Below are 19,728 nucleotides of genomic sequence, written 5' to 3' on the forward strand. Positions count from 1 at the left end.
GGGAGGAGGCTTTGCTAGTCGTTCGTTCACTGAAATTTGGGCAGAGAGGAATTGAGAGCTGAAGCGCCAACACGGATTTTCTTTGGGACAAACGCACAGGCCTCGCTGCTAAAACGGTATGGGAATGAGCCGTTTTTCTGATGACGAATGTATATGGTTTCATATAAGGCAACAACGTTCCTCGTTTGTAACATGTAGTTTGCTAGCTACCTATCCTAACTAGCAATCGTTTGCAAACCCTCTTCTACTAGCGAACCCCGATTGCCGTCAAGATGGCGACTGGAAGAAGCTCACATTTACGTGGGTGGATGGATGGCTAAACAGGCACTTCGCTAACAGGTTAACGTTAGATCGTCGGCTAGCTGGCAAAACAAATAACTGAGTTGTCATTCGTGTTTAGTTTTAGCTACATAATTAGAAGTCTGGTTCGTATCAAGTAGCTACGCTAGCTAGCTAGCTAGCTAACCGCCACTAGTTTATTAGCGATAATTATTCTGCCGTGAAGGAACTTGCTAGATACATTAAAGTTTTAAATTTCTGTCGGCGTAAGATCGTTGTGTAGCTAGGTAGCTAACGTTAAATATTTCTCGAAATCCAGCTATCTTATCTTAGCTAGTCGTCCACCTAAAGTGAGCAGATGTGATGGTTGTTAGGAGGTTATAACTGTGTATGTATGTATGTATGTATGCTTGCGTGCGTGCGTGCGTGCGTGTGTGTGTGTGTGTATATGTATATATAAAACACCTATAGAATTGTAGCGGAACTGTTTTATGGTAACGTTACGCTGGTAATTTAGAACTAATTAGTGCTAGCCGCTCAGCTAACGTTTGCAGAATAGCTATTTAGCTAACGTTAGGTAGAGATCACTACCTAACAGCTGCCAGTTAGCTACATTCAAATCCACAAATATAGTTATGTGGTCTAGCGCCTAATATTTCACACGATTTATAGTTTTATGCCTTTAGCTTGCTAACATTACATTACTAATGTATAATGCGACAGTGTGAAGCCATGCACTAAATTCAGTAATTTGAAGGGGTCAGTACCGTTTTTTTGTTGGTTTTTTTTTGTTTTTTAAAATACTTTTAATGAAATGGGATGGTGGAAGCATCAACATGGCTTAAACAAATAACGTTAATTTTATTCGTTCAACAAATGTCAAATGAGAACATATAACGTATTTGTAAAATATGCTCTCAAATTATTCTCAATTTCAATAATAACTTAAAATTCACACAAGTTGGCTGAGACTAAACCCGTCACCGACGTGTATGACCATAACATTGGACGTCCCTAATGTGGATTTTTCCAGACATGCCTTCCAGTCAAATTCTTTAAAATGCCTTAGTGTCAGATCATGCCTTTGACAAGGGTTGGATCTTGGAGTTTCCTGTCACTATTGTGCAGTTCCTTGTGAAGCTGGTACTGTGTGATCTTAGTCTTATTCCCTTGTCTACATCTGTGATGTAAGATTTGAAATGATCCAAGTCATGAAATTACTTGTAAGATACTTTTTAAGTTGTATATGATTTATTGGAATATTAGATTTTGTAATGAGCACTGATTTTAGATTCTGTGTCAGTTGCTCTGAAATGCGTTTGTCAGTCAGGCATGCAAACAACAAAGTACAGTTATCTTTTGGTCAGTAACTACAACCATAAGCACAATGTCTCAGATTTGGTCTTGTATCCCTCCAGATGCCTTACTCCAGGCGGTACCTGTCCACAGAGCGGGTAAGCCGCAGCAGCTATCAGGAACGGCATCGTGAGCGAGACCGAATGCGAGGTAGGAAGCAGCGACACCGCCGCTCGCCTTCCTTCTCCTCCAGCAGCGACCGAGAGAGGCGGGGACGAGCACACCGGCAGGAGGGTGGATACGCACGCTCCAGGAGGTAAGCAGGTGCATTCATATGAGAGAAAAAATGCATAATTATGGAGCTTATTTACAGCCTCTTCAGATAATTACATTTAGTTTTCAGATTTATTTATATATTTTTAAGTACTTCTCTAAATCTGCGTAGAGGAGTCTGTTAATATTTATGCTTGATTCTTTCCTGCCCAGTTATGACAACCGTTCTCCAGACCGACGTCCGTACAACAGACGTTATTGTGAGAGCTACCGGCGACAGGACCACAGCAGAGAGCGGGAGCGCGTTACTCTGGATGACTACTACTCTCATGACGCTTCGCCCAGCTATGACTACCGCCGCGCACATGAGCGGGACCGTGGAGACTCGCGCCGGCAGAAAGGCAGCAGGCGTAAGCACAAACGAAGGCGGCGTAGAACCAGGTCCTTTAGCCCATCCTCCTCGGTGAGTACTTCCCAACCGGAGACTCGCTCTTTGATCCTCGCTCTCTCTATTCACCTGTCTCCGTCTGTTTAGCTCTTGCTTTGTTTCTCGGTTTTTTTTGCGGGGGGTGGGATGGGGGTGGGGTTGGTTGGTGGTTTTTTGTTTTTTGTTTTTATTTTTTTACTTTTTTTTCTATATAACCTTTTCTTCTTCATAGCCCCTGGAATTGGTAAGTATGAACTCCTTTGTTTTTGTTTTGTTTTTGGCTTTTTTGGGGTTTTTTTTTTTTTCTTTTTTGATTTATTTTGTTAATTTTTGTGTGATAGTAACTAGAGAGGCTAATGCTTGTTCCTACTTTTAGTCCTTGGATCCAGTGCGTTTTAGTCCTGGTCTAACTTCATATTTAAAATTTTAATTATTTTTTATCTTTATTCAGTATTTGCAGATAGATATTCTTGGTTCATTTAGAAGTATTGTTTAATCAAAACCACTTTTTCTATCAACACACTCATTTTTCTCTAGTCAACTTATAGTTGAAAGAGAAACAGTGTGTAGTATACTTGATATTTGTTGAACATGCTTAGATTTTCCCTTCATCATTTGCTTTCATTTTTTCTTCACTGGGTAGTGCAATTTGTTTCAAAGTGTTTAATTTGATGGCTCTGAGTGACCAGTGTTTCTGCTGAAGTGTATTGTTGTATGAGTTAATGTTTATGATGCAGGTTGATGTGACTTTCGTCAGGGTCGCTAGGCAGAGGGTTGAGGGGGAGTGCATTTAAAAAGCAGGAAAAGAGGGACGAAATGTGATCTTTGACTTGTTCCCTTGCACTATATCCCTATCGTTATATATATCTCCTCACGTGGTGTCATACGAATCGCCCCATGATCACCAAACCTACCTACAACACTGCTTCTCTCCGTCACCGTGGCTACGGCTGCCCCCCTCCGCTCTCCCCTCTCCGCCCACCCCCCTCTCCTCCCTCTGCGGTCGTGCTGTGACCTCTCACCTGTGACCCTGGCGGGGGCCGAAAGCAGCGGAGTGACAGCGGGACGCGGGCGCTGTGTGTGAGGGACGACGAGGAGGGTCATCTGATCTGTCGGAGTGGCGACGTCCTGCAAGAGAGATGTACACACTGCCACTACTACTACTCCTCTACTCCTATATCGTAACCTTTCTCCCTATTAGTTCCAGCACAGAGCAGACATTCTCAGACATGGGAGGGCAAGAGGTCATGCTGATGACGATGGTTGTGATGATGCCATTATAGAATGCGCTCTGCTGTTGTCAGAATAGACCAGAATGTTGAAGGGTGCAATGAATGTGTTTTATTATTTTTGGTTTGTTTATTTATTTTAGCTGTTTTCTTTTTGAATGTTGATGGGGTCATGGTAGTGGTGTCCAGATGCATCACAAAGATGTATAAAAGTTCAGGGTTGACAGGTTTTCATATACTTGTCTTTAAAATCCTTTTAAGGTCCTTTTCTATTCAGTGAGCCTTTCTCAGATTAACCGCATAATACTGGGTTTCGCGTTTAAGCAGATTTTGCTTACATTAATTAAGACAGCGATGGGTAATCAGTTAGTTTGAGGGTGGGGGGTGAGAGAGATCAGGTGTCTCTCACTGTCCTTTTTATTTATTTATTTATTTATTTATTTATTTATTTAAAACTTGGCCCCAGCACATTCACAGCAATTCCTCAACATGGGGGCGTCTTTGTTGCTCTGTTGAGTAGCCTTATTAGTCTTTTCAGGGCTGGAAAGAGATTTCTTGCATTTATTTTTCAGACTTTTTGTTGGTTTGTTATTTTATTGTGTTGAAGATCTGCGGAATTGATGATTGTCCATTTTAGGCTAATTTGTAATGACCAATGCAAATAGAGGACCACTGCCAAAAATGCTAGAACATTTACCGCGTGCCTTAAGGATGCAATGCCCCTATGTTCCCTTTCTAAATACTCTTCCTTTGTCCCCTTTTCTCTCTCTCTCTTTATCTCTTTTTTTTCCCCTCTGTCCTCCTCTCAGATGAAATTGTTGGCACTTTGGGGGAGGGCACATTTGGGAGAGTGATGGAGTGCATCGACCATCGCAGGTAAATTCCTGCTGTCATAACACACTGCCAAACTGCTTGCAAACATTTGGGCATTTAAAAAAAAATACCTTGGTTCTTTAATCTCAACTGATTAATCATAAATATAATAATAATAACACTGCTTTAGCCTTATGAATATTATTTAAACAAATTTTGTTTATTTTTTTATGCTCAGTAGTATTAAAATTATGGCCTTACTGTGATCAGAAAAAAAAGATATCTAGAGTAATTTTTCATTTTGCTCTTGGTATCCCTGCTATTAGTACTTGTGCACATTCCTTTTTCAAGATGAAGGTACTGAGTCTTCTTTAATGCTTAATGAGATGTGAAAGCATGGAATAAGAGGTCTGAGATCATACAACATGCAATCTCTGTATGTCATATGGAGTCCTAGTTCTTTTTTGTGAACTCTCCTCTATAGCCCACCCTCAGATTTTCAGTAGGATTTAGGTCATGGGGCTGGCTGAAGCTTCATTCTGTAATCCCTAACCCACCTTGGGTTTGTCACAAAAAGCATCTAAGCAAAGAACCTGTTCTAGTAATAATGCTTCCTTGTACCATCCCAAAGAGGCATGTTGCAGTAAAATATGCACAACTGTTGGGTTATCCTGAAACGTCTTTACTCATTTGTAAGGTCAATCGGGTAAGGTTAGATTATGGACATATGGTTAATTTTGTGTGGACTTTTAATCACATTGCCCTTCTCTTTTCATCAAGGGGTGGAGCTCACGTTGCTTTGAAGATCATTAAAAATGTTGAAAAGTACAAGGAAGCCGCGCGACTGGAGATCAATGTATTGGAGAGGATCAATGAGAGAGACCCCGAAAATAAAAAGTGAGGCGACTGGAACAAATGTCATATGACATTTTGTTCAATGCGAATGACATTGAACAAGCCATTTTAAAAAAAATTGTGTGTGTGGCAGAGAAGGAAAGTAGGAAAGTGTCTATAACTGAAGTGTCTGTGACCAAACAATAATTTAATAAATTACCCCACAAAGCCTATTTCATCCATTAATGGTTTTCTTCATCCTGTTTGAACCACATCCCCTTTCCCCCCCCTTCAGTCTTTGTGTTCGGATGTTTGACTGGTTTGACTACCATGGGCACATGTGTCTCAGTTTTGAGCTATTGGCTCTCAGCACCTTTGACTTCCTGAAGGAAAACAACTACCTGCCCTACTCCATCAGTCAGGTCCGGCACATGGCTTACCAAATCTGCCTTGCTGTGAAATGTGAGTACTTCAGTAAAATATGGAGTTGCAAATGAATTATATAGTACTCTATGAAAATATTTATTTGCATCTGCATCAACTAATATTCTTATTGATGCCAGCAGTAGTGTGAGTTTGTGTATAACATTTTTTATACTACCTGCCTGAACATTTCTGAGGAGATTGAGCTTTCACGGTGCTCTTTGTACATATATAACATTTAATTTATACCTGCAGTTCTACATGATCACAAGTTGACCCATACAGACTTGAAACCAGAAAACATCCTCTTTGTCAACTCTGACTTCACTATAACATACAATATAGAAAAGGTAAGAAAGTAACAAGTACAGACAAGCAAGTTATAGTTTTCTTTTGTTTGATTGTAAACAATATCTAAGACGTGTACTACTAGAAAAGTTGATTTATTGTTTTTAAATTTTAATGTTTGTGTCTCAGAAGAGAGAGGAGCGCACAGTGAAGAGTACGGCAGTTAGAGTAGTGGATTTCGGTAGCGCCACATTCGACCATGAGCATCACAGCACAATCGTCTCCACGAGACATTATCGTGCACCTGAGGTCATTCTAGGTCAGTGTCTGTGTTCACACACATATATATATATATATATATATATTACTCTATAAGCAATCTGGGTCTCTCAAAATCTTAGATCTGACTTTCCTATGCTGAATTGGTGTTGAATCAGGGATTGAATTTAGTCATCGTGGTAAAATCGGGCATCTGGTTATCTTCATGAAATGCACAGAGCAATATAATAATTGTGGAAGACACTTTCCCTCAGCTTCCATAAACAACTTGATTTATGCACATGCAAATTTACTAAAAAAAAAAGACTTAAGAATGTTTATTGTGGTGGGTCATTTTAAATAAAAACAGCAAACCTCCAAAGCTTTTGAGCAGTCAGACAAGGTCTGGTCATCTTTTGATCTCAGTGTAGAATATGGGACAACTAAAACTATCTATTTTGGAGCTCAAGGGGTGGCATGGAGGCTGATGAGATCAGAGGGATCTTGGGAGAGCTTGAGAGATTTTCTTCTTTTGAGATTGTCTTTTTCACAACTACAATATTAGTAAGTTTAAAAACAAGACTTCAGGTCACAGCTAAAGGGATCTTTCTGGAGCAGTAGGTAATGACGTCATGTTTTAGTGCCATGCTATTTGTCACAGGGTGGCTCTTTTCCCAAAAACTAGTTTGGTTTGATTTTGTTTTTTATCTATCTAGCTAGCTATCTCGCTATCTCTCTATCTCTCTAGATATCTCTTTCTCTAGCTCTCTCTATCTATCTTTCAAGTGTTTAGAAGCTAGTCCTAGAGTAGGTAAGGCTTGGTCTGTTTGTTTCTGTTTTAAGTAGAGCTTCTTTATTGAGAGTGTAATTAACTCCAATGCTATGCTTCATCTTTTTCAGAGAAAAAAAGGTTTTGTCCTATCTTGTATATTTTACTATGGATGACCCTGTCCTAATCGAAATGATCAGTATCAGAACCATATTTTGATTGTTATAGACTGTATTGAGGCTCATCAAATTTCAGTCCTTTGCTAGCAATTTCTTTTTACCTGATTGAGCTCTGTCTATACTAGCTGTCATGGTGTAGAAAACATCCACAATTTGGGACACACATTTTTAAAGGAAATAAGAGGCAGGTGTCACCCCACTACAGTAATCCTTTTAATTAATTTGTTTCATTCAGGACTGTGTGATTACTGCAAATGAAAGTGTACTGTAATAAAATGTGTAGAGAGATTTAAAAATTGTAGTCAGTTGCCCTTCTCTAGAAGCGTGTGTGTGTGAAGCACTTTGCTTGCACAGCTGATTAAGGACCTTGGAAATGTCCAGTTACTCTGACAACCTAGTGAACTTCACTACAGGTTTGATTATATCTGCATCTTTTACTACAGTACACTGCAGTTACTCACCTGGAATCTTCTGGTGTGGGTGTGTGTAACAGATTTGTTAAAAGGCCTAATTGGCTGCAGTGTGAAACGGTCAGGTTGATTTACTACATTTTAATGAACTTGGAGTGCGTTCTCTAAAGGACTTGGATAGAAGTCAAAAAACTCTTGCTCAGAATATTCTTGATTTTTTACTGTAAATATAAGTGGTAATCACAGTATAGGATGGACTGTATATTGGTATGTATATTTTGTGTTTCCATGCAGAGTTGGGCTGGAGTCAGCCTTGTGATGTGTGGAGCATTGGCTGCATTCTCTTTGAGTACTACCTTGGTTTCACACTCTTCCAGGTACACAGCACTGATCTGCTGCTTTTCTGTATTCTCTTTCCCCATACACACTCACGTGTACACACACACACACTCCTCCATATTCTCTACTTCCATGTAATGGTAGAAGGTACACAGTTTATTTTCATCTAAAGAGGTTAACCATGAGTTGATCAAGGGTCATTAGCATGCATGTGTGCATGCCCACTCTAAAGCCAACATTTGCCATTTGCTCTAAGGTCACAGATGCTCTCACTAATTCTCACGCTGACTAGAACACCTACCCACACATATTCAAACTGTGTTAACTATGTAAAGACTGGGAGGAAAGTATGGTATTGTCCACTCAAAATGATGTATATCATTGTGTCCAGATCTTGTGCTCAGATTTCAGAATTTTATTCAGTTTGTGGCTTGAGTGTGATTTCTCCATTTACTCTTCTCTTTTGCAGACTCATGACAATCGGGAACACTTAGCAATGATGGAGAGAATATTGGGCCCTGTTCCATCCAGGATGATCCGCAAAACCAGGTAGGCTGGCCAAGTTTTTCCCACCTCCAAAAAACTTTACACTGATGCTGACCCATATACATATAGTCTGCATTCTTCCTGGTGTTCTAAAAATCAAATCTTGAAGCTTTATTAATGATTCATTTGGAATTCCTGCTCTAACAGAAAACAGAAGTACTTCTACCGTGGGCGACTGGACTGGGATGAAAATTCCTCAGCAGGACGATATGTTAGAGAGAACTGCAAACCCTTGCGGGTGAGAGACGGTTACTATATGTGCAGCGTAGATTGTCTTGTGTAGTCCTTGGTTTCCATCTCACCCTTTGTTCCATCTGTCTTTCAGCGGTATATCCTGTCAGAGGCTGAGGAGCATCACCAGCTGTTTGACCTGATCGAGGCCATGTTAGAGTATGAGCCATCTAAACGCATCACTCTGGCTGTGGCCCTCAGACACCCCTTCTTTCAGAGCCCAATCAATGCTAATGATCAGCCTCCAGGCAAGAGCTGGGAGGGCAACCGTGACATTAGCCGGTGACGTTGGACCCCATCTGCCTTCGTTTTGCGCCAAAAAACCTTTAGCTCTCATGGAATAGGTGCTGAGATTTAGGGTGGAACTGAGCTTGTATGCCAAGTTTGGTATTAACCTGGTGAAACATTTCTTTATTTTAAAGCAAACTCGTTGACCCAAGTACTTTTATGAAAGGCTGGGTTATAGGGTTGCACTGCTCTATCAACTGAATTCTTACATGAAAAATGATGTGGGTCATGCAATGAGGGCTTGTTTTGTCTTAAAGTGGAGCTGCTTAGTTATTTTGCAGATCAGATGCAGTACTGCTTTATTTATTTACATGTACATCCCGAGTAACGACAACTCAATGTACAATTTTTGGGTAGGAGTACCATAAGATCCAATCCTTATGAGAATTTAGGAATCTGAAGAAATGTCTCAATCTCAAGCATAGTCTTCCACAGACCAAGGACAAATTGGGAGGAATTTTACCCAATATAGAAGGTGCAAAGTCCATGGCAAAACTGAGAAAAGTCCGGTCTATACTTGCATATATGACTGGACAAAAGAGCAAAGTGGTCAAGAGAATCATGTCCTGGAGCATATTTGTTGTAGCAAAACAAAAAACGAGGTTTATGGTGGTGTTCCCCCCCCCCCCCTTTTTTTCCCCTTTCTTTCTTTGGAATGTATTGAATTTCAGATGTATCCAGGGCCCCAAATTGAGCACCTTGGTTCCATTCTGCCATGCTAGATTACATTGCCATACCATCAGAATAAGCTCAGTTCTTCCAGCTATCAGCCCATCACTGAGGCCAAATAACCTTCCTTCACTTGCCTTTTAGACAAGCACTCCTCTTCGTACAAGATGTTTCAACTGTCTCTCCAGGAGCTACAGTTTTACTGTGTAGTTCCTTTTTTTTGAAAGACACTTTTTGAAATCTTTGTCTCACATGTTTTAGCAAGGCTGAGACATGCATACACATGCTCTTGTGTTGGTATAATGTTCAAGATTTTTGTCCATGTTCTCAAGCACAGAGCTTTTGTGTCCCTGTCATTCTTGCCAGCACAGGTTTACAGTATTTATTTTCACATCTAACTCAGCATTAATTCAGTCTGTGTTTTGTATGAAGTAAACTGTGTAAATCTGTACATATAAATATATGTATCTATGACTGTATAGAATAAAGGCTCTGTCCATGTGCCTGATGTTTATTGAAGTTGTGGCAGCTATACAGGCATCAAATGAGATTTGTGTTTTTCTTTTAGACATTGTTTTAGTTGACTTATTTTGCAGCTTGTCTTGCATACCTCAGAGGGTAATCTATAAAAAAGACCTGTGTTTTTAGACTTAATGAGGATTAGTTATCCTTTCCCTACCCGCCTTTTTTACATATACAGTTTTTGAAGGTCTAATTTTCAGTTTCCCCTTTTTCTTTTGACTTCTCATTTGCTCTCAACAAGAAGCTATAAAGTTTCCCAATTAAAACAGTTCTACATTTTCCATTAGGCATCATGCTTTACAATGAATTAGCTTTTGTATACCATTGCGTGACTGATCTCTCATTTAGCAAATTGTTCACATGCAGTTTTGCAGTATCTTGTTTGCATACAATTGGCATGTACTTCTTGCAGTAGTGGGGATAGTAATTTTAGTTTTTGGACTAGTATACAAAACCACTCAAAAACATCTCTAGAGGTACACCTTGCATGAGCAGATATAACTGGCTGTCATATCTGTTGGTAGTGGTTGTCGGAATACTCCAATCTGATCATTTTTAGTCTGTTGTAGGCAAGCAGAACAAAAGTAGAATTTGGTCAAGATAAGATTCATCATATTCTCAACCTTGCTCTGAGTTGGAAAATTATTTTAAAGGGAGAACATTAGTACTTATAGGGGCATCTGAGAGAGTATCTCTGCGCAGTGTTGGTGTTCTTAACTGTCTCTCTCCAGCCTATTGGTCAACATGTAGGTAGTGCTTTAGTGCTGTTATTTAACATAATACATAGGATTTATATAGTGCTTTTGAAGAACCCAAATATGTTTACAATTACAAATATGCAGTACATGGAGCGTCAGACAAACGGTCAAAAGAATAATATAGGAATAACAATATTAAGGCATGTAAAGAGTGGAAAGTCAAGTTAGATAAGACAAGAAGATAAGTTAGGCTGGTGGAAAGTCAAAGGCTACGGGAAAAGGTATGTCTTCAGGATGGATTTAAATTTGGAGAGAAGTAGGGTGCTTTGCATAGAAAAGAGTCCAAGAGGCCTAGAGCAAATCTTGAAAATGCTTGATCACTAACGCTATGAAGGTTGGATGTAAGCACACTGAAGAGCATAACATTTGAAGACCTGAGAAAGCAAGTGGGTTTGTAGTGAAGATGATCAGACCGACAAGGTGGTGTGAAATGACTGAGTTTTTATGTGAGAAGGATGATTTTGAAAATCATTAAGATTTTGGAGAATAGGTGTAATATGTTGGTGCAACTGGGTGAGAAGATGGGCAGCAGAGGTCTGAACCATCTGAAGCTTGTGAAGGAGAAAAGAGTTAATGCCAGCAAGGAGAGATTCAGTAGTCCAAGATTCAGCAGCAGATTGAGAGACATGGGTGGATTTTAGCAATATTGCATAGGTGAAAAATGTTTTAACGATAGTGGAAACATGGTCATCAAATGAAAGAGTTGTGTTGAGAATAACACCCATATTTTGAACTGGGGGAATATTTTAATTTTAATATTTGGGCAATCTGTGACACCAATATTGATCGCTCTGCACTGCTTTGCTAAAATCTAAAACAGTTTGTGTCCCACTATTTGCGGGACAGAGGTTCTCTGTGTAAGAGAATGTTACTGATGACTATATCTTCAACATTACAAAATAATACATTATTTGGATAATACATAATTTGGATATCTGTTACAATTGTCCAAAATGAAATCACATTTACATGCTAGTGAATATAACATTAAGCTATAGCAGAGCAACTGATGAACGAATGCTAATGTAACATTAATTAAAAATCAAAATAAAAACAACCTTTGCATTAAAAAATGCAGCATTTAGGGATGGTGTTATTGGATGGTTCTTTTTCATTTTTGCAGTTCTTCTGGGGGGCTATTTTTAGGGATGTCCCTGGGTCCCAGGACTGAGCCTTCTGGAACCCCTTAAGTGACGAGAGAGAGTGATAAATTACTTTCTCTCAGGCAGATGGTGAACCAGTCCAGGACAGAGCCATCAATGTCAAGTTTACAGAGTCTTGACAGGAGAATGGCATGACATACAATGTCAAAGGCTTAGGTCAAGTAGGATGTGGATACTACCTGCACCCCCATCTGCAGACAGGAGAATATCTTTAATGACCTTAACCAGCACACTTTCTGTGCTATGGAAAGGATGGAAACCAGACTAGAATGGTTCAGAAAGATAAAAAGAGCAGTGCATGCCTGCATGCTTCTTCCACTGCAACACCCACTATGTTGTAACTATCATAACTGTGTCCAGTTAACTGGAAGGTGTTTGTAATAGACAAATTATTGAATATATGCAAGCATATATACATACAAAGTTGAGCTGTTAGAGATCTACTGTCCTGCAAAATGTAGTTCCAACCCTAATCTAACAGACCTAATCCAATCAATGTCTATTCAGTATCATCTGAAAGTCAGATTTTAAGATAATTGAAGTTGAACACTGAACTTGAACACCCTAAATAAAGTCTATCTGCCAATACATGTCTTGGGTCAAGATTTTGCGGTTTGAGGCAAATGTATGGTGATTTCAGCATAGTGTTTGCATGATGCTAATTCGTGGGGTATAAACTTGTTTACCTTACTTGTTTGCTGTGTTAATCTCAGCTTCACTGAAAAACCAGAAAAGTACATTCTTGGACTCTGGGCATGTCTTGGCTGAATTCATTTGGGGTTAATTGTGTAAATGATTTTTTTTTTTCTGAATTATTCCTTTAACCAAGGCTGCATATAAATCATAAAGGCCCACATTAAAGTTTCACATTAAAATTAAACATTAAACATTTTGCATTAAAATTGTAAATATGTTTTATTGACAGCTGGTACTGTGACATTCTTTCCTCTTTTGTTCTTTTTCTATCCCCTCTTTTCACTTTCCCTTTATGAAGGCATAGAGTTACATGACAGTCTTTGGACAGGCTTCTTCATATTTGCTCTTTCATCAATAATGTATAAAAGAAACCAATTTTATAAATAGAAAACATTTTTTTTTCTGGCCTAACAGTGTTTGGTGTAATGGTCTTAATGCTCAACATGTAACTAGCCTTTACATGCAAAAGCAATGCAAAAGCATTCACGAAGCTTTATTTACTCTTTGCCACTCAGTATGTTACACCGTTCTGATGCTGATGCCAGTTGTCTGAGCCAGAACCAAGCATGCTTGCAGAAACAAAACCTAAATCTGGAGATATATATTAACATAAAATTCTTCTTAAAATCTAAAGCATAACATATCTCATCCTTTAGGTTGTGACACTGAATGAATCACTCATTCTTTTCACTCGCAAATTTCAAAGATTTTTTAGAGTAGGATTTGTTTTGTTTTGTTCTGTTGTTGGAAGTAGAAAATGGCAATAATATGAAGTTAACATTAATATGACAGCCATTAAGGCCTATAGAAAGAAGCATGAATGGATATTATGTGGAGGAAGGATAAGAGGGTGCAAGGATATTCTGTTTCTAAGGTAGCACCCGTTGTTAGAGGATATAAATTACCCTGTCAGTGCATCATACCCCATGTACCAACCTCTGCAGGCCTTTCCCTAACACTTCCAGCATATCACCCTCCCTTACCTATTCCCCTGCTCACCACCTCCATCTGTTTAAAGAACAGATTTCACTCCTTAAGCAGTCTGTCATGTTAAAGTCAAATGCAACTGGATTATGTAGAGCTGAAATTTGAATGGGGCAGTGGCGAATCATGACTAATTCTGCATCAGTATTCTCAGGTATTGTTGAAAAGTATTGCTGAAAACTAAAACTAATGGTATTAATGCATTAAAGGTCTATCTATATATATTTTGGCTGGTGTTTGTGAAATAAAGTAATAATACCTTTTCCACTGTCACGTACATTTGGAATTCCCCATGGTTACTAACAAGATTACAAAGTATTATGTCGTTTTGTGATTGGAGGGGTTAATTGGGAGGGGAGCTATGTTTAAAAACATGCAAGCTGAAGCAACACAACTAAGAGTCAAAGAGGCATAGCTTTCTGAGCAAGAAGACAACACTCCTTGGATGGCATGTCAATGTCTTAGAAATGCAGGTATGTAAATGCAGGTATGTAAAGATTCTCTTGTTTTGAAGTATGCTGCTGTTCAGATTTGGGTTTTGTGTAAGAATCTGCTGATCTTTGCCAATCTGGAAAAATGTTAACTGATGTTTTGATGAAACACCATGAAGAAACTCCTTTAAAGCTTAATTTAATAACATGCCTTCACCATGGGAATAAGTTTAAACTTTGTATAAAGAAAACTGACAAATGCTTCAATGAATTTATAATAATATTGAAGGCATGCAATAATTTCCATGTGCTTGCATTCTGTACAATATAATTAACTGTAAGTGATGTGCTGTAATTACAAAAGCAGTTTGCAGTTATGTCAGCCTAGTTTGTGCATGTATAAAAAATCTGCTAAATTTAGTGTTGAAATGAATTGTATTATATGGACTGAAATCTAATTTATTTCACTTAATTCCTTCACTTGATCACATTTAATTTAATCTTAAACAGAATTTTTTGTCCTCACTTTCCAGGTTCTGAATTTAGCTATGGATCTGGTATATTCAAGTTTCAAGTTTGGTTTATTTATCATGTACATAGTCATACATGGTATAACTTGCAGTGAAATGGTTTTGTGAGTGCTCTGTCCAAACTGAGGAAAGAAACAGGGGTGCATAAGGAAATATGTATATACAAAAATACAAAAAATATATAACAATGTAGGTACAATATATGTATAATATGTATATATACACAATGTACAATGTATATATGAATATATGTGTATGTACACAATGTACAATTCCATTTTACAAATGTACAGATTTACAGTCACGTGGTGGTGGTGGTCCCCACAGTTTATCAGTTGCCCTGATTCAGGGCCCGAATGGTCTGTGGGAAGAAGCTCCTCTTCAGTCTCTCTGGGAGTCTTCAGGGAGCGAAAGTGCTTCCCTGACCTCAACAGATAGAAGAGCCTATTGTTAGGATGGGTGGGGTCCTTCCCCTTGTAATAGATGGTCTGCAGGTCAGGAAGTTCCGTATGAGTGATGCGCTCTGCTGAACGCATCACACTCTGGAGTGCTTGTCTGTCCTGCTTAGTGCTGTTCCCAAACCAGAGTGTGATGTTCCCCGTGAGGATGCTCTCAATAGTGCAGGTGTAGAAGTTCCGCAGTACCTTGGAGGGCAGTCTGAAGTCTCTTAGGTGTCTGAGGTGGTAAAGAAGCTGACGAGCCTTCTTTGCCAGGGAGTTGGTGTGGTGGGACCAGGACAGGTCCTGCAAGATGTGAACTCCAAGGTACCTGAAACTGTCTACTCTCTTCACCGTGGATCCACTGATTCTCACAGGCTGGTAGTACCGCTCCTGCTTCTTGCTGCAGTCCACTATCAGCTCCTTTGTCTTGCTGACCTTTAGGAGGAGATTATTTCCCTGGCACCAGTTTTCCAGGTGTTTAATCTCCTCCAGGTAGGCCATCTCATCGTTGTCTGAGATCAGGCCCATGACAATGGTATCATCAGCAAACTTGACAATGATGGTGGAGCTGGAAGTGGCTCCGCAGTCGTAGGTGTACAGTGAGTAGAGCAGGGGGCTTAGGACACAACCCTGAGGAACTCCAGTGCTGAGGGTGCGGGTGGATGAGACACAGTTGCCCACCCGTACTGATTGTGGTCTGTCTGTTTACTGTTTATATTACTGATATATCAAGTATGCTCACAAATCTGGACTATACTAAATAAGGATATATGCATTGCTATAAAATATGGAAACTTCTTAGTTCACAAAGTCATGTGATGAGCACAGACCAAATGATAATTCACATACATTCTGTACACTTGTACTGCCATTGTGTTAGAATAATTTAATACATTTGGCAGTTGACATAAATAATACTTTTTAGCCATTACTTATAGAATTGATTTCCTTAGCTTGACTAATTATCTCTTTAACAGTAAAGCATTTTAGTTCTGACTCCTGTATGTTCTAATGCTCACAGGAATTTAAGAATTTTTGAATAACGTCTGTAGATTGCAAAATGAAAATAAGCCTATCATTATATTAACCAGTTTTATTTTGGTTGCATACTGCATACAGCAGAGTGATTTTACAGCCCAATCAGTTCGCAAGTAGTACGGAGTAGGCTATTTCGACCACAGCCAATTCCTTACTCAAACACAAATACACTCAAAGCAGTTGTTTTTAGTTAGACCGCCCTGTCATCTGATTTAGGCGGCATTTCTGAATTTTCAATTTTACATTCAGTTTCCAGGTATAGCCGAGCTTCAATGGATGGTTGTCGCGCACATTCAGAGAAGATTTCATAAAGCAGTATTTTTAAAACCAAACAAATTTGTGTTTTGTTAAATAAATAAGTTATACACAAATACTCGCTAACATACACTAATACTAATAATTAAGTATAAAGCCACTGGCTGTGAAAGCAACGCAGCCAATAAACGTCTAGACCTATGCAACCGTATTATTTTTTATCTCATGATCACTGACAGAGTATATCGTGGTGTTTTCTACTGGACAACCCCGTTATCCTCGTTATCGTCTGGCCTTTTCACAACAGATGCAGGAAGATATAATTTGCTACCAATATTGTATAATGCTACCAATATCTTATGTAGCAAATAAGTCAGTTAGTTAGCAATAATCTTACTTATGAAGAAAAACATTTACTACTTGCACTGAATTATTTATTGAACATGCCATGCCCTGCTCCACAGCGATATCTGGTGGAGGCAAGCTCCGTGGGTCCCTAACAGTAAAGACACATCTGCCTTTAATGTGCGGCATCGGTTGTATTTTGTTTGGTTGTTTTTTTTGTTTGTTTGTTTAAAAAAAATATTTTTTTAAATCACAACCCCGATTGTAGGGAAGTATGATCATTTTATTTCTATTCCCCCTCAATATTATTGTTTTTAAATGTTTTATGTATTGTCACCTATAGTGGACTGGAATAGTATGGACTTTCTCTTCTGTCTACTGATACAAGTTACCAGCAAAAAATGACCAGAAAAATATATATTTGAAAAGCAAACATTCTCAGAGAATATTTAGTTATTTGTAACAGAGTATCCTTCAATCAAAGGCAAACAGCTGCTACTCTGCGAGAGTTTGGGGGTTAGAGAAACACAGAAATCTTTACATAATCCTTACTCCTAATCACAGTGTGCAGGAGAGTCACGCCCACCGCATTGGCCCTGCTCCAAATCACCAATCACCCGATTCCAAATCACAAACACCTTATTTGTCCTCTCTGTATAAAACCCACAGGTGCTTTCCTCCTGTGCTGCGCACTGCTCACCAGCAACGCTTTGGAAGACGCTGCTTCAGAGTAGCTCGCTCTGTCCTGCACCACGAGCCTTACTGCCAGCATGTTTGTTTTATTGCTTTTGTCTATCTGGTTCATTTTGTGATAGCCAACCCGACGCCATGCTCTTTTTCCTTATCATGAAGAATAAAGACTCTCCTCAGATGCATTCGTTTCTTGCTCCCCCCGTGCCAACGTCACACTTACATCCAGAAATAAGAGGAAACACTTGGAGAGGAGCTTGCATCATGACGTAAGGATGTAGGTTATAAAGACATTTACTGAAGGCAAAATTTTTAGACAATGTGTTATTGAGAATGCTTCTCTGGGGAACATAAAATCAGGCAAGCATTACAAACAACAGCATCAGGGCTGTGGAAAAGAGAATCACACAAAGGGAATTCTTATTCACTTCCATTTTGGAACTCTACATTTTCATAAATTATGGTAAATCACCTTTGATATATCAGATTACATTAATGTTAGCTGAAGTACAGAACTCCTTAGGCAAACAGCCTTTATGTTTAAGGAAAGCAGATCATTTGGGAGGGAAAGCAAAACATTTTGCAAATGAATGCAAATTAAAATTATGCTAAAAAAAACCCAAAATCAAGGTGAAGGAACTGAAAACTATTGCATCCGGAATGCAGTGTTGTTATATAATTTTTCCATGACATTAAGTGAAGGGCACTCTCTCTCTCTCTTTCTCTCTCTCTCTCTCTCTCTCTCTCTCTCTCTCTCTATATATATATATATATATATATATATATATAGAGAGAGAGAGAGAGAGAGAGAGAGAGAGATACACACACACACACACACACACACACACACAAATAAAACTCACTGTGTATCGCCTTTCCTTTCCATATATAATCCCTACTAGGAGACTTTCCATTTTTATTGCCTTTACTTGGTGTTCTAACTTCTCTTGTTTATAATTCTCCTGTTTCTCTGGTCTAAATTCTCCTATTTCTCCCATTTTGCCTGCTGCATGTAGAAATAGCTAACAGTGATTGACCTTTTTCTTATGCTTTTAACCGTTAATGTGTTTACGCCCACCCACCCCATGACCATCTCCCCCATGGATCCTTCCTGTTCCCACATATATTTCTTGTCTCTTAGCAAAAGGGGCAGATGTTGATGCAAAACAACAAAGCCACCATAAACCTTTTCTCCTTTTATGTGGGGTGTGTGTGTATAAGTGTGTGAGAAGATTGTGTCTTTCACAAGATTGACACGTATAATAAAATGAAACAGTGAAATGCTTTTTCCTAACCTTTTATAAGGCTCCAGGGCATGGGCCTGTTATACTGTTAAACTGTGAATATATTTATTTTTTTATTTATTATGTTAATCTATGATTAACCACCCTCCACCCCCAAGTACCCTAACCCTAACTCTTATCTTTTCTGCATCTTTCTTCATTACATTGCTTTTTTGTTTTGTTTCCAGGGAAATTATTTCAGTGACTTCTCCTGAACTGAGGTGTGAGACTGTAGTTCCAATCCACTGTTACACTGTAGCATGTAGTATAGCTAAACTGTTACACTGTAATATGTAGTATAGCCCTGTCTCACATTCAGTGAAAGGAATAAACTTGAATGTGACATATGGGAATTTCTCCATTACAAAAATACCTTAGAACTGGGGCCGGTGTTATATCTTGCAATGGGCAAGTGTGCCTGTAGGATTTCTTTCCAAGCAGGAGCACACTGGATACTAGTAATGACTAATGACAACTAACAAGTGGAATCAAGTATGCTCCTGCTTGTTTGGAAAGAAAACCTGCATCAACACCAGTGGTCTCTGGGTAAGATTACTTTACTTATCTTTGGCCCAGAATAAGTGATGTTACTGTTCACTGCCTAGCAGTAAGCTGCCAAGGTGCAGAAGTAAAATGCATGTCATTTGGCTATCTGTGTTTGGGGATATTGATACGGAAGTATCAGTACTGTTGATCCTGGCAGGCTTTTGTTACAGCAATAATATCAAAGTCTGTTTGTTCAACAATAAAACAGATATGTAAAATAAAATATATACGTTAAATAAGTTATATTTTATTCCTTATAGGTGCAGAAGGACATGTACTAAAATTTTGCCTATTGTTGCTTTCAACTCATAAAAATTTTATTATTATTGTTGTTGTTCTTCTTATTATTATTATTAGTCTAAGAGATCTTGTATACAATATTGCATTCATCAGATCTTCAGGACACATGCACACTTGCATCTTGATACATTTTTTTTGGTGCTTTGTTTAATTTGTGCTTATTTGAATATTGCAAAAAGAGATGCTATATGCATTA

At 38.8% G+C, this 19,728-nt stretch overlaps 1 protein-coding gene across 3 annotated transcripts; it reads left to right on the forward strand.

Annotated features, from left to right (window-relative positions):
* Positions 1 to 2: 2 nt before the first annotated feature.
* On the forward strand, positions 3 to 10,099 carry clk2a (CDC-like kinase 2a). 3 transcript variants are annotated; one of them, XM_027002303.2, is made up of 13 exons: positions 3 to 116; positions 1,698 to 1,891; positions 2,062 to 2,311; positions 3,323 to 3,416; positions 4,314 to 4,380; positions 5,098 to 5,214; positions 5,447 to 5,613; positions 5,830 to 5,924; positions 6,052 to 6,181; positions 7,773 to 7,855; positions 8,287 to 8,366; positions 8,511 to 8,601; positions 8,689 to 10,099. In XM_027002303.2, exons 2-13 carry the CDS (start codon positions 1,698 to 1,700, stop codon positions 8,878 to 8,880), a joined length of 1,560 nt encoding a protein of 519 aa, XP_026858104.1. In that variant the 5' UTR covers positions 3 to 116; the 3' UTR covers positions 8,881 to 10,099. The 3 variants fall into 3 exon arrangements, with proteins under 3 accessions (XP_026858104.1, XP_026858105.1, XP_026858106.1); XM_027002304.2 differs by having other exon boundaries at positions 4 to 116; positions 3,326 to 3,416; XM_027002305.2 differs by lacking the exons at positions 3 to 116; positions 1,698 to 1,891; positions 3,323 to 3,416 and having other exon boundaries at positions 2,226 to 2,311.
* Positions 10,100 to 19,728: the final 9,629 nt, after the last annotated feature.

This window comes from Electrophorus electricus, chromosome 8 (assembly GCF_013358815.1).
Source record: "Electrophorus electricus isolate fEleEle1 chromosome 8, fEleEle1.pri, whole genome shotgun sequence".
Classification (NCBI taxonomy): Eukaryota; Metazoa; Chordata; class Actinopteri; order Gymnotiformes; family Gymnotidae; genus Electrophorus; species Electrophorus electricus.